General features: G+C 38.7%; 1 protein-coding gene and 1 long non-coding RNA gene across 3 annotated transcripts; both read right to left on the reverse strand.

Moving 5' to 3' along the window:
- Window positions 1-5448: 5448 nt before the first annotated feature.
- Window positions 5449-6316, reverse strand: LOC122021765. Its single transcript, XR_006122640.1, has 3 exons — window positions 5890-6316; window positions 5696-5773; window positions 5449-5607 (listed from the first exon to the last, which is right to left on the reverse strand). It is a non-coding gene; the product is annotated as an uncharacterized LOC122021765 (long non-coding RNA).
- A 3698-nt stretch (window positions 6317-10014) lies between these two features.
- LOC122021685 lies at window positions 10015-14160 on the reverse strand. Of its 2 annotated transcripts, none has more exons than XM_042579834.1 (6): window positions 13942-14160; window positions 13814-13874; window positions 13354-13680; window positions 11818-12158; window positions 11535-11752; window positions 10015-10346 (listed from the first exon to the last, which is right to left on the reverse strand). In XM_042579834.1, exons 1-5 carry the CDS (start codon window positions 14068-14070, stop codon window positions 11537-11539), a joined length of 1074 nt encoding a protein of 357 aa, XP_042435768.1. In that variant the 5' UTR covers window positions 14071-14160; the 3' UTR covers window positions 10015-10346; window positions 11535-11536. The 2 variants fall into 2 exon arrangements, with proteins under 2 accessions (XP_042435768.1, XP_042435767.1); XM_042579833.1 differs by having other exon boundaries at window positions 13354-13734.
- Window positions 14161-15625: the final 1465 nt, after the last annotated feature.

Below are 15625 nucleotides of genomic sequence, written 5' to 3' on the forward strand. Positions count from 1 at the left end.
CTGAATCAACGGACGCTGGGCACGTGGCGCTCTCCTCTATCTCCGACCAGCTGCACCGACCTCCGGCGAACCTGCACAGAAGTCGGGCCGGGGAGGGGTCCCCGACGACGACCCTCCGACGCTCAAGTCAGGCAAAGGAATAAGAAATGGCTCCAACATGCGAGAGAGCGTACCTCCGGCGAAGGGTGAGGACCCTTATATAGGGCTGTGAAGAGGCATGTGCACTCATACCGAGGTGCACACATGTTCTGTGCCATACCTTAGTATGGGCTTGTCAGATGAGCTTGCCTGACCCCTTACCGCTACAGTCCGAGCACGTCTCTGATGGGACAGTGAGCCCATGCCCTAAGATCCTGCGTATCACCTGCTGTCAGAGGATGTTTCTGTCCTTGTCTCCATGCCGAGCGTCCGACCGGTCGGCGGTTTCCTCACGTCCGACCGGTCGGATGTGCTGATCCGCTCGGGAGCTTCCTGGTCGCGTGCTCGGGACTGTTCGCAGTGTTGATACTTTATTCTTTCGGCCGAGCGGGCCATCCGCTCGGCACTACTATACTGTTCATCATGAGCGTCGGAACCCCGACTCCCCGCCGGGGTGTATCGCTTCCGCTCGGAAGCTTTAGCCGGTCGTCACCATCATAATCAGCTCGGCCAAGCTTCTGGTTGGCCTTTTACCTTTCGACCTCCACGTGGCATTGACTCTGCTAAATGGGGTCCCCCATTCTTACTGCCGGATCAAGTAGAATTTTCAAACTTAGTCTTAAATTTTTTTTTTAAACTTATGTTTTGAATATTTTTTATATAACTCTATTGTTAAAAACTAGTTTTTTTTAAAAAACTAAGGGTTTAAATTGGATTTTATAAACTAAGGGTTTAGTTTTGAAAAAGTAGATTTTCAAACTTAATTTTGAAATCTTGATTTTGAAAACTCATGTTTGTAAAGAATTCCAAATTGAAACTTATTTTGAAAATTCAATTTCTTGAAACTTGGATACTTATATATGAAAATTAGACTTATACTTAAAAATTAGCTTTTAAAAACTTTTTTGCAAATTCATTTAATTTTGTAAAAATTACCCTTAAAAAATTACTCAAAATATACTAAGTTATGTTGCTAAATTAGTTATTTTTCAAAACTTAGCTATGTTACAAAAGTTAAATTACTATGTGGTGAAATTTAAAACTCCCCTAAGTTAACTTGACATCATTTCCTACATTTTTTATGTATTCTGTATTTTTGAATGTTTAAATTATATCCTTGTTTGATGAATGTCAAAGGGGGAGGGATAGATGATTAAGTTAGAAAAACAAATAAAATTAAAAACTAACTTAAACCTTATGCTAGAATAAAATGTTTAACTTTTTACTCACATATTTTTACTAACTTAACCAGGTTGTCATTCCATCAAAAAAGGGGAGATTGTTGGTGCGGTTAGCATTAACGGTCTAACTCAGGTTTTGATGAATGACAAATCAGGTTAAGTTAGGTTTGTCGTGATCTAACACTCTGACCGAGTGTGCAGGATAAGTCCAGACAGGTCGACGGGCTGACCGGATGTCTGGCACGAAGTCCAAGCAGGTCGACGGGCTGACCGAACGCTTAGCGAGAAGTCCAGTTAGGTCGACGGGCTAACCGGATAGCTAGCGAGAAGTCTAAGCGGGTCGACGGGCTGACCGGACGCTTGGCGAGAAGTCCAGCTAGGTCGACGGGCTGACCGGATAGCTGGCGAGAAGTCCAGACGGGTCGAAGGGCTGACCGGATGTCTGGCAGGTGAGTAAAGGTAAGTCACTGAAAGGGAGTGACTGTGAGGACGCATTCCCGGGAAGGGAACATCAGGTGTCGATCCGGCTTAGATCCATTTCGGATATCTAAGTCGAGATTGTGACTAGATTCCGGTGTCGGAAAGACAGAATCTAAGTCATATTTCTTATGTCAAACTTATAAACTGTGCTAACAATCTGTTTTGCAGGATATACATTATTCATTTACCTCGGACTAACCTTGTCTTGCAAGAAAGCTGGTTTCTGGAGAAAGGTGGTCCGGGCGCCCGGAGGTCCGAGCGCCCGAGAGGTGATTTTTATCTAGATCATGCGTCGCCACGTGGAGCTCGCTGGTTGGGCCTGCCACGTCTCACCAAGGCGCTCGGAGGGGATCCGGGGCGCCCTGAGCATCCTATAAAAGGAGGGTCAGAGAGGAGCTTCAAAAAGAACTGAAAAAGAGATATCCTATACTGCTTGCTCTGCTGCTCTGTGCTCCTACGACGCTAACAAAGCTCCGACAATGCATTCTTTCTTCTTTGGTTAATTTTCTTGTCGGTATCGCTTTAATTTCATTAGCATTTCAACACTTAGTTTGTAAAAAATTTTCGAACTGCTAGTGATTGCCCACCGAAAGCACCCTTGTGTGCGGGCCTTGGAGTAGGAGTCGACACAGGCTCCGAACCAAGTAAAACTGGTTTGTGTTAACATTGTTTTTCTATTTCCGCTGCGCGTAACTCTTTTCAAACGAATTTCGTAATCGCTATTCACCCCCCTCTAGCGAAACATCACGATCCAACAGTTATACGTTGTAGCAACTAACTGTCCAAGTAGCTATTACAAGGTTTAACAACTACTTGGACATTTAGCTACTACAATGTATAATAGCTTCTTGGACAGTTAGTCGCTACATGTTGTAGCAGCTAACTGTCCAAGTAGTTGCTACACATTGTAACAGCTTGGGTTTTTATGTTGTAACATAAATCCTAATAATATATTAGGATTAGAGAGAATTACAACTTAAATTGAAATGACTTACCATCGAATCAATTGAGGAAAATGATGTTTAGTAAATGTTCTGCAAAATATATAACCAAATAAATTAAATTTTCACAAAAAGATTATTAACATCGTAAGATTGTAAGATGTAGACTTTAAAAGCTCTTAGTGTTTCCTCTTTACTCTCAAATGATTGGTGTATATATAACGTCCTTAAAACGATTAACTTGTGTAGATGCTTCCATCCAAGTGTTATAAACACTCGGCTGATACCCAATAATAGAATGTATGTTTTCCTCTATATTAAATAGATCATTTATAATCATGTATAAATAATATATTCGAATTAGAGGGAATTACAATACCATTGGTTATGAAATGTGGGAAATGATGTTTGGCAAGTTTTCTATAAATTTTATAACTAAAAAAATTTAAGATTCTTACTTCATTATAAGAAAAGGTTTTTTTTGGACTCTCCAAGTAGTTGATACATGTTGTAGTAACTAGGGCTCATACATTGTAGCTGCTACACGTTGAAGCAGCTAACTGTCCAAGTAGCTGTTACACGTTGTAATAGTTAGAGCTTGTACATTGTAGCATAAATCTTATGTCACGCCCCGAGGGAGTCTCTGTCCGAAGAAATTTCGGCAGCATCTCCCCTGTACGGCGGACAATCTGAAACTTTTCTACAAGCACTATATACTTCAGCCACATGCGGCTGGAATAATAACAATAAAAGAAAACAAACACCACGCAGTTAATATCAAATTCAGCCTCTGGCTGACACAACCACGCAGTTAAAAATAAAGCAGCCCACTCGGCTGTACCAAAACCAAAACACAAAACTGCTAGCCGGCTAGACTTACACAACCAATAACATAAATACAAAATACCACATAACAACGTCAACACTCCAAAAATAAAACCAGAGTACAGAGCTAAACAAACTGATACATAAAACAAACAAAACATACGTGAAACCGATAAGTCATCTGATGTGACGTGGGGACCAGCAGACAGGATGCTCCAAGAGACACCATAACTAACCTGGTACCTGAAAAAGAGTATCAACGGGGTGAGTTCAACAACTCAGTGAATACCAATGGACATGAGTAGTAAGATATATCTAATGACAACAAACATGGAATCTGACTTCTAATCATATATAGGAATATGCAAAACCGAAAGGTAGCGAGGAAGTCTGTACTCACGGAACTCCTATCCGACATAAAAGGGTCGTCAAACCGAAGTGTCAATAATCATGTATGCAGGTCAAAAGTATGCACCAAATGCGGCAAACACAATCATAAGAATATAAATACATCAATGCATATGATGCTAATGATGCGTCCTGGTCACCCCGACGTCAGCCTCACACACAAAAGGCGAGACCGAGTGGGTAGGGCTATGACAAATGTGCACTCTGTCACTCCTGATGAGTGACCGAGTGGACGGGATGCTGTCGGAGTACTCCCATCCTGTGACCCCAAATCATAAATGGGGAGCTCAATGCTCTCAACTCGACACGATGACGGGAGGTATCTCTGCCAGCTACCACGCTGCGACCAACGGAGCCAAACAGAGACCACCGTCTGCCGGCTACTCTGTTGCTACACTAAATGCCGGTGAGCCAAGCAGAGCGGCCGGCTACCACGTTGGGTCATATGACCAACGGAGCCAACAATGAGAACCGCCACACACACGATATACCACTAAACCATGAGTGGGGTGTGTGCAGACATGTAATCGACGATGGGCTCAACCATAGTGGAGCCGATAACAGCATGCAATCATGATGCATGTCACTATGCATAACAAAAACTGATCAACATAACCATATCCATATATACAAAATGGGTACTGTAAAAGCGATGGTCACATACCAAAACCTATAGTACACAGGACAGATAGAATATCAAAAAAAAACCTATGTCCTGAACATAATAAATATGGACTAACCTGATCAGCATAGAAAAATCCATATATACATAATATGGGTACCACAGTATCAGTAGGTCAATCCACGGATCTAGGGCATACAGGTCCTCTATGGTATAGCAACCTAGATCCTAAACATATCTCCTTCCATAACATATGTACCAACAATATGCACATATCAAGAATCAAGGTCTAGGTACACGAATCATATATGATATACAAATAGGGGTACACAAGCCAGTCATGGCATAAAATCTAAGTATCAGACAATCTCGATACACATGACTGAAACCAAAAGTCCAGAACCTAGTCCTAACCTCAGTAAAACATGGTATGTCACTTATTCTAAAAACTAAGATACTCATGGTAATACAGTACTTATGGCAATAAATCACATGATATAAGCACGGATACGTCACAGGCGATAAACCTAACATGCTATGGATATCAAACAGTGACATACCAAAGACAAACATGTTCATTGCTTGTAGTTATAAAATACTATGCATATCCAACGACAATATCATAAAAGATAAGTCAAGAGGTACCCGCCTCCATACGCATGTCGTATCAATCTCAATCAAATCCAACGAGATCGCGTCCAACTCAAAGTCCTTCACATCAATTTAATTAAATAAATTAGCTAAATCAAATCCTCGAGAAGCTAACGAAAAATCCAGATCCAATTATAAACCCTAATTGGATCATTTAACTCCTCAATCAATTCTAACTAATACATTCGAATTAGGACTTGCCATGAGCATAATCAACCATAGTAACTTACCCAAATTGGGATAAACCACCACTAATCCAAGGCTGGAATTACCATGATCAAATTACCTCCAAGAATCAGTCCTGATCCATATATTCCACTCATATGAACTCCAACGGCTGCTGTCCACCAAATCCATATCCCTAAATTAGCAATCCACTCCAAATTCAATTATCCCTAATTCAATACATAACCCTAATTAATTATGTATCAAAATTTACTACACTATACCTCAATTCACAGCCGCTGTTGATCCGCAACTAGGGATAGTGTCGCCGAAAGGAGTAGCCGCTGCTGGTGACCAAGACTCTACAACCAGAGACCATCATTCTCAATTAGCACAACCATTCCATCCCACACACTGCTGCTCACAGCAGGACACGAAACAAGCACAAAATCAAAAAAACCAAATCCTAAACTCTCACCTTCAATCCCACTGTCAACTTACTGGCGCTTGTTGTCATCTTCTCCAGCTTCTGGTTTTCCAGCGATCTAGGGCAACCGAGTCAACCAGGGTGGCGGCGCACAGTGCAGAGAACAAGAAGAGGGGCGGCAGAGGAGAGGAAGCTAGGGCACGGTGCGGCGCTGGAGCTCCTGTGGTCGGTGATCGGCGTCGGCTGTGGTAGTCTCCACAGCGAGGGCGATGGCAGAGGAGGCAGTCGGCAGCGTCGCTGGGATAGCTTCATGCGGGAAGAAAAACTCAGCCGGCGGCAAACAAAAAAAAATCTAGGGCACGCGAGGAAGAATAGATCAGGTCGGCGCCGAGCAAAGTAGAGGAGGAAAAGAGCTTGACGTCGTGGAAGAAAAAGAAATAGATAGGAAGAAACCGCCTTGGAGTGGTTTAGGGCAAAGCACAGGTTCGGGGGGGGGGGGGGGGAGAAGTAGAAGTGTTCGGCGAAAACAAAGAAGAAAGAAAAGCAAAAGAAAATGAATAAATCCAACTTTTCCTCGCTTAAATGGGGTAGTCTAAATAGGCCTTTTTGGGACCCACTTTTATTCCCGTAAACTCGTCCATACGAGCTCCGAAAAATTCCCAGAAAATTTCTAAAAATTTCGGAAAATTCCCTTATGAATATTCGCCTATTTTCGGTATTTTACATCTTAATAAAAAAAATATTGTATAGAGCTAAAAATTAGACAGTGGAGTAGAAAGACTTACGATCGAAAATGAAGAAGAGTGCTAAGCAAAGCAGTGTCGGCTTTATTTACGGTGGCAGTTTGGGGAGTTTTCAGCCAGTTCGAAAACAAGCATGTGGTTGTAGTTGCGCTTAGCTTATATCGCCTTTTGCTTTGCTCGTCGATAGGAGCGGAAGACGACGATAAAGGAAAGAGTGAGAGCGAGAAAAATTTAGATTTGGAAAAAAGTCAGCCACATGTTTTGAATAGAGAGCAAAAAGGGAGAGAGAATAAAAGAAAATTAATAATGTAATGAAGTCGAGCCGACAATGCCACGTAATCGCGTCGCTTATGGTATAATGTATTTAAAAAATATTGATAATTATAAAATATAATTTTTATATATTTTATCTTAAATTATATTTAAAATTGAATTAAATTAATTTATAATATTAAGTTGTATATTATAAGGTTTATAAATGAGATTCGTTATTCCCAGGTATAGTTGAATTGACTACTATAAGGTACATATTACTATAATGGGTAAGAAGTTGAATCTTAACAAAGCTGATACAAATACTCTCTTGATAATGGTCAACTACAACTTTTCGATTTACCTTCTCACATATAGCTATGTAGGTGGTCGTGAGGTGTTGTCATCATGAGATTTAGGGTTCAAATTTCGGCATAGCCGAAGTAAATGTCTCCCTTATATGTTAGTCACCATTTCCAAGGCTAATAGTCACTCATGATTTATCTCCTCAGTGTTGACCTTGAGACAGATTGATAGAGACTCGAGGATGAATGTATTAATCTGTTGTCACCATGTAAGTGACCGTGTAGAGTCGTTTGATGACAAATTTTACTTTTTGATATAATAAATGAGATTCATTCTAGTCGTGGGACCCGTGATGGGGTAGATTTCATCTTTTAATATAATAAATAAATCGTGGGGTCAGTAGTATAGCGGATTCCACCCATACTACGGATTCCACCCAGGAACATGTTTGATTGGGTGCATGATTTTTTTTTAAAAAAAACACACTTTAATATATACATTTAAAAAAAAAATGTTTCGTCCACTTTTAATAATACACCAAAGTAAACAAATTTTAATGATTAATAATCACAACGAATTTGATTAAATTAATGGTAAATTGGTTTACTATAATCACTACTACATTAGATTATGATTGAACAATCATTGTGTGTTTTGTTAAAAATAAACTTATCTTTCTAAAAGTAGATAGAATTAAAAGAAGTACATGGAGCTGAATGAAACAAAGTGCATCAGATGAATTCGACAAGCCAGCTGACCCAAGTGAGTGGAACAAGCTAAATTAGTCATGTGGAGCGGGCAATTTAGACAATTCGAAAAAACCAAGCAACCTAATTCGACCACCTCTTGCCAGCCGAACAAGCCAAGTGGACAAGACAATATCATGTTGTATCGGTACAGTTTGAATATGTTTTTATAATTTTAAATATAAATATATATTAATTTTATTAATATATAATTATTGAATATGCTCTAGATTTTAAGATGTTAAATTAAAATTTCAACATTTTCTCATAAGATAAATATCTATTAAATTTTTATTTTTTAAAAATAAGATAATTTTTAATATTTAAAACTAAATATAAAATTATAAAATCATTTGAAATATTAAAAATAATTATAAAATTATTTTAAAATCTTAATTTTTAATGCATTTATAATTTTTTAAAAAATTTATTTGAAATGTTTAATAATTATATTTTTTAAAAAATAATAAATTATTTTAACTATTATTATTAATAATTTGTGTATAACAATATATTTAGAAAATAATAAATTAACTAAATAAAAAACTAAATTTTAGGAATATGTAAAATTTATTAGAAATTTTCAGAATTTTAATTGATTTTTATATATTTTAATAAAATAATTTAGTACTCAAAGTTTTAACAAATCTATTTGAACTATTATTTAAGGTACGAGTTTATTGATCCTCATTATTCTATTTTAATTAAATAACTCTTAGGCTATATTTGATTGGATGTAATATAATCTTACTTGTAATATACTCAAATTTGTAATGTAATGGAATGTAATCTTGATTACATTACTATATTTGATAATGTAATGTATGTAATCTTTGATTACAAGGATGATTACATTCTTTTGTTTGGTGTCCATTATTTTTTTATAAAGAATGTAATTCGTATTATTATAAAATGACAAAAATATCCTACCGATGGCCGCCGCACTTCTGCCGGAGCTTGCGGCAACCAATGGTCGTCGCCTCCTCCGCCGGTAGCCGCCACCGGCAACCGGCGACGATCGCTGGCGGCGGTCGACGGTGGTCGCCGACGATGATCGTCGGCGGCAGTTGCCGGTGGCAGCGGCGGGCGATGGCGGCGGTGGCGGCGGCGACAGCGGCGGGCGGTGGTTGCCGACGGTCGACGATGGTCGCCGATCGCCGACGGCTAGCGACGACCAACAGGCTGGGTCGACACCGGTGGGCAGCGCCAGCCGACGGCAGTGGATGGCGGCCACGGTGAACTAGAGGTATATTCAACATTTAAATTTTGGTTAAACGGTGACCTCGTAATGTAATCCGATTACATAGTATTTACTTTGTAATCCAGATTATAAAATTTTACTACTTTTTGTAATCCAGATTACATTACATTACAAATTTAAAATTAAACCAAACAAAATAATCAACCTTGTACAGATTACACCCTACCAAATATAACCTTAATTTTTTAAAACCTAAGTTGTCCATCGCTGCTACTCTCTTCCTCCTGCGTCTATGCACTCCACTAACACCGTCCATGCAGCCCCACGGGCTGGATCAGCTGGTTAGGTGCCTGCAGCTTGCCACTGAAATCGTGGGGTCGAAGATCGCCAGTTGCACTCAGGGATAAAACCCTGATCTGCTGCGCCAAAAATTTCTTCAACCCCCAGTCACCTATCCTGCCCAGCATTAACCGTGATTTACTCCTTCTGGAATCTTATAGAGCCGGGGTCAAGGGGCCACTAAGATGACGATTCCACCTTTTACCACTAACATCGTCCATGCAAACAACTGACGTCAACACTACGTCCCTTTCTGCCCACTGTTCTAATCATCCCTGTCCTCCGCACTTGCGCCACAGAAGCCAGCGTGCCACAAAGGGACGCCGTAAGATCACAATGCCTGCAGTGACCCCTGCGGAGGGACACCACGAGGTCACAGCACCCCCTCCACAACCTCACAACACCCTAGTAGTCATTGTGTCGGTCACACTGGAACGATAAAAACCGTCTATTTAAAACCGTCTATTTCAAACAGCATGGTACAACATTTCAAACCTTGGCAAGTAATTAGCTCATGTGGAGTTTGCAGATAAAAGGTGGAAAAGAGTAATAAAAAATATGTAGCTTGTCCAAAAAAAAAATTCCAAACAAACAAGACGGTTTATGATTGCAACCAGTGCAAGATGCTGTAAGCATCAAAGTTTTTCGGCTAAGAACTACATCAACCTCAGAATTGCTGAAGATGTAAACAGAAGTAGTAAAACAACTGCATCTAATTAACAAGCTGTTGTAGAAACATGTCATCAAGCTCATATGGAATTTTCGGTTAAATAACAAAATTGTAACAAGCACAACATATCCCATCATCTCGAAACCAGTTTGCATTTGTCACTTATGTTGAAGCAACTGTTCATCAGGATTGCGCTTCTGCTTCAGAGTTACTTTGTCTACGATGATGACATAAAACTTGTTTTACCAAATCTGCATTTATCGAGTCGGTGCAGGAAATCATTATCAGTAAAGATTGCTCCAGCATATACATGGGGAGGTAGAGGAACAAGATCAGAGACTCAGGCATACTAGAAATAATACAAACTTTCTGAAAGCTAGTTGTTTATTTGAAATTTCATTTGAATGAACTATAAATTATAATCAGCATCCATAAATCAGGAATAACAGCTCCAGAATAGTTGGGACTAACGGTTTTTTGTTGTTATATCCATGCATCAGTGAGCATGATGCAGTTCTTTCTACCATTTGTTAGGCGGGATGCATTAGAAATAGTCAAAACTCACAAGTATAACTTAAATTACACTCTTCATGACCGATCTTAACTATTCGCCAGAACAAGTAATTTATCAGTCTTCATTGCGTAAATTGATAGATGTTTCAATCGGAAACACTGCATTATGCCAAATGGTCTTTTAACTCAGCAATCACTGAAATGCATGGTCAAACTCATGTTGCCTTTTATTCTAATGGAATATCACAGCAGCAGCAGCATTTATGATGCCTTTCCAAATATTTGAGTTTCATTATGTCTCGATCGACCATCATCACGTCAATGCAGGTATATGATAAATAACACTACTTTAAGGAATAAGTTTGCTGATAGAACTCTGCGCCGTATTAGTAATTACTTCTCCCTTCCATTTCAAGGTTTTACAGAAGGAGTAGGTGCCAGTAGGCCATGAGTTATGAATAAGCATCACATTATAATCAAACTCAGCATCGTCATTAACGGATAAAATGCTGAAGATGTGTGTTGACAGACCAATGCAGATGGATATACTCAAGAACTAAGCTAGCAAAAGATGTCATCTCCAATTGTTTACATTGTCACCCTTCTATAAATGCCAAGGTAAAAAGAGATGCAAAAGAAAGGGATCCACTTAGAGACACAAAATCCTATGTTCACAAGCCATGTTCCGTTTTTCCCTTATGAATTATTAATCATAGCACCAAAAGTAATATAAAACTATCACCATTGTATCACAGAACTTTTTAATTTTTCTGGGCAAAAAAGGTATTAACTTTATGGACTACTTAATTAGATTTCATCATCCAGAATCTGACGCATAAGAAGATAGTTTGCATGAAAATCCAGTAGTTAAACAAACATGTATGAGTGTAAAAGAAATATTTACTTGTAAAAGAGTAGATACTGACCTTTAATAATTCTCGGCCACAGGTCTAGAAGGGAAAAGTCTCAGAAGAAAAGTTACTAGAGACCATAAACAAACCACACCAAGAACTTGGAAAACAGCTAACATGGAAATTAATGCACTACTTCTTTCCATTGCTGAGTTTGTTGATGCATCTCTCATTAAGAACATTAACCTTTCCATAAAGTTTGCTGCCTTGCTCAACTGATACAATCTATAAACCTGTAATATGTATTAGTTTTTTTAAGAACAGCATCAGACAAAAGAAGCAATATTCAAATTGTTACCTCAAAGATTATTGGCAATGTAGGCCAACAAGAAGAATTGCAGTCAGTGAGGCGTATCTCAAATGCATATTGTACAGCACATCCCAATAGAAACGGGGTAACTGCAACAACAGCAGGAAGACCAATAACTGGCCAAACAACATAGGCAGCAAGAAGAGGTGCAAAAATCTTGAAACCCATGGTGAAGAAGGAATATGAAAGGTATCCTCTAAGGCCTGTGATAAGGCTCCACCTTTTTGGACTGAATTCAAGATATGGACGCTGAACATGATCAGTAATGGATAAAAATGCAGCAAGCCCAGCATAGAATATTATTTCTGCAGATAATGAGGCAACAATCTCTGCAGAGAGCATTTAATGTATCAGAAGAAAATAAAAATATATATATATGAAGCACTATGTAGCTTAAGTAAGATTCAACTGGCATTTCATAAAGTACTTTCACTAGGAAGATGATTATTATCATGAAATATGATGAAATAGTTCCATTAAGGCAGAAAAGATTGACCAAAATATTTTAGCAAAGTGTTACAATTTATATTTCACCTATGTGAGTTACTATTCAAATATCCTCCATCAATTTTGTTGAGCAGGTTATGTTTAAAGTGATCCTTGAACACAACAGTAATAAGGTGGCTTTCATACAGTAGCCTTTCTGATTAATGTGTTTCTAGACTTACCATCATACCATATCCAACGAATTTTTCTCCCTTAGTTAGAAAATGATGTTGTATCAGAATAAAAGGCAATCACTTTGAATGAGCCTAGTCCATGTACTATTTTTATAGAAGACAAATTATCTATTTATTAACCAAAAAGAAAAGGAGAAAAATAATAGTTTTCTGGTATAATTATAGTTTCTGAAACCAAGTGGAAATCAGCAAAAGAAACCCAACATGTCATGTTAGTCACTGCTATTAGTTCTATATATATGGAACTTATCCTACCTATACCCAAAAGTATAGTTTCTTCTGAGAATACGATTAATGATGAGGTTGTTTAGTTTTTATACTTATAGTTAGCATAATTTCCTTTAGTTGCTTTGCAAATAAAACGTTCAACTCTAATTGATGGAATATGTATAACAATGGAATCTATCAATTTCATTGGACCTACTCACATCGCCTTAACTTATTTTCTCAATTGTTGTGTCCACAATTACGTGCATGAAAGTCATATTTAGACTTTTTCCCCATTTCAAGTAATTCCACAAATCCAACTCAATGCTTTCTAGTTAATTGTGCTGCTTTTACTTGATGCCAAACACTCTCAACTCATGAGGCAAGGTTGTTGGGACCATGGTATGGTCTTGGTTGTAAGGTTAATAGATTTTATTGATCATTCAAAGTTCATCATAGATTCTGTAAAATTGGTGTTAAAGACAACAACAAACTCATCGGTTTGCGTAACAGACAGAAAACATTGATTCTCTCGATGCCAGTGTTAGATGGCGAAAGAGAATTATTATCTGTTACAAGAGGAACCATCTCAACATCATGGCGTAAAAGCAAGTAATTTTCCAAGAGTAACAAATACCTGAAAGGACCTCATCTCTCAGGACTGATTCAATTACACTTCTGAGAAAAAATTGGGGAAGCACTGCCGAAGATATCAGAGCTAGAGGACCCAAGACCCACACGAGAGATCCTGCGCCATCCTTGAGAAGGGGAGAAGCCAGCTTTCTCTCTTCCACTGTCTGGTGAGTTAATCCACAGAAAGAGGCAGACCCTGACTTCCCACTAATGGAACCAAAATTTCCCTTTCCATTAGACTCAGACTGAGCGATCGAAGAAGATCCCTTCGAGACAACTGAGGACCTTCTGGAATCCGAGTCGAAATTGGAGGAATTGGCCTCCCTGTCCGCTGCACCATTGGACTTCTCCGAATCAGGCAAATAGGAAAACACTTTCGATCGACCTTACAGAAACCCCACCAAGACGACGTCAAGATCATTTTTTTTCCGTATATAATTGATGAAAGAGGCAAAAGGATTTACCGCCGGAAACTTTCCCGAAGCTAAAGCTACGGCGTTCCCACCGAAGCATAGAGTATGGGAACTGCAAGGTAATATGAGGGTTGAGGGTCTTTGGTTTGCGTGAATTGTGGGGGGAGAAAAGAGCTTACTGCGGCGCGAGGAATGGGGAAGCTTCGACGACGGGATCCAGACGGCGTCTGGGTAGAAGATGAGGGAAGCGAGAGGCGGAGCAGGCGGCGGTTATAGCAGCAAACGACCTGCGTCATCGTCGTCGCCATCGCATCCGGAAGCAGGTGTTCTTCCAAAAATCTCAAACCCTCGTTGGCCGCCTTCAGTGCCTGCCGCCTTGTCCAGTTTAGTTTCTTCTTTAAGCCGTTGAAACCTTAATGCGATGTATGTTAAATAATTTTAAGGCGAAAATAAAAATAACACTCATTTTATTTTTTATTTTTTAAAAAATAACACTCTAATGTATAATAATTAATACTGTGATTTAGACAAAATTGAAATTATTTTAATAAAATTAAAAGATAAAAAATATTTTTATATAAAAATATTTTTATATAGTAATTTTGATAAAATTAAATTAAAAATATTAAGTCGGTTTAAATATTCTAATAACTAAGTGCAACAGAGAATGGAAGATTTACTCTCTCTTCAATTCCCTTATATGCATTATTTAATACAACAATGCCCATCAACTGGGCACGAACTGCTCCATGAGAATGCACACAGCCCGACCTCGGGCTGGGTCTGGTCCAGATTCGATCCAGATTCGTAATTGGATTAATAGATCAGTTGCCTGTTGATCTGGTTCATCGGGTCGAACCAGAATCATCTCGGTAAGTTGTCGGGCCAGTTCCAGTTATTTTGGTGCAAAACCGGTAGACCGCCGATTAATCGCCGGTTCGGCCTGCCAGTTCAACCATTTTATTTTATTTTATTTTTAAACGACTTGAACCGCCGGTTAACCGATAGTTCCTAGCCATTGGAACCATTAGTTAACCGGCAGTTCTTAACCGTTGGGGGAGGATGAGGTTTTTTGGATATTTTTTTCAACGGTTAGAATCATTTGACCGTTTTTTGATCAATGACAATAATTTAGTATCTGTTACTATCAAAACTCTATAAATAGAGAGCTCATTTCATCATTTTCATACGCATCTTCTCTACTCTTAATCTCAATTTCCTATTCTCTACACGCTTTCGTTTCCAATTTTCAATTACAATGGAAGGAGGCCGCGGAGGTGCATCATCTCGAGCTCGGAAGGGAAAGGAAATAATGAATCCGCGGGAGGAGGACCCCAACATTCAATCCACCGATGATGAGATCGAACATCTTCTGAATTTGACACTCGAAACATAAGGAAGTACCGATGCAATTACTTTTAAGGTTCGGGAACTTCCTCCTCTAAAGTCTTCTATTTTCACTAAACATTTTGAGAAAGTCACTCTTCCGTCGGGAGAAATGCGCGTAAAATGTAAACACTGCAATGCTTCCTACAAATTCTAAGCCGGCGGTGACTATGGGTTGTTGAAACGACATATAGAAACGAAGCACCTGACAGAATATGGGCTCGACCGTTCTTAATATAATTATTAAGATTTTCTTCAACTAGCGGTAGTATCGATTCCGGTTTATTTTTATATTCAGATAATAAATTAAGACAATCATTAACTAAATTTATTTCTGTAAAACATCTTTCTTTTAATTTTGGATCTAAATGCACATTTGAAGATTTTTGTAAAAAATCTCTTAATCCATGTGCTAACTTATTCCTAGAACTGCACTTACTCGTACAATTAAAAAATTAGTAAAATAAGGAAAAAGAA

Source organism: Zingiber officinale, chromosome 9A, assembly GCF_018446385.1.
Source record: "Zingiber officinale cultivar Zhangliang chromosome 9A, Zo_v1.1, whole genome shotgun sequence".
Classification (NCBI taxonomy): domain Eukaryota; kingdom Viridiplantae; phylum Streptophyta; class Magnoliopsida; order Zingiberales; family Zingiberaceae; genus Zingiber; species Zingiber officinale.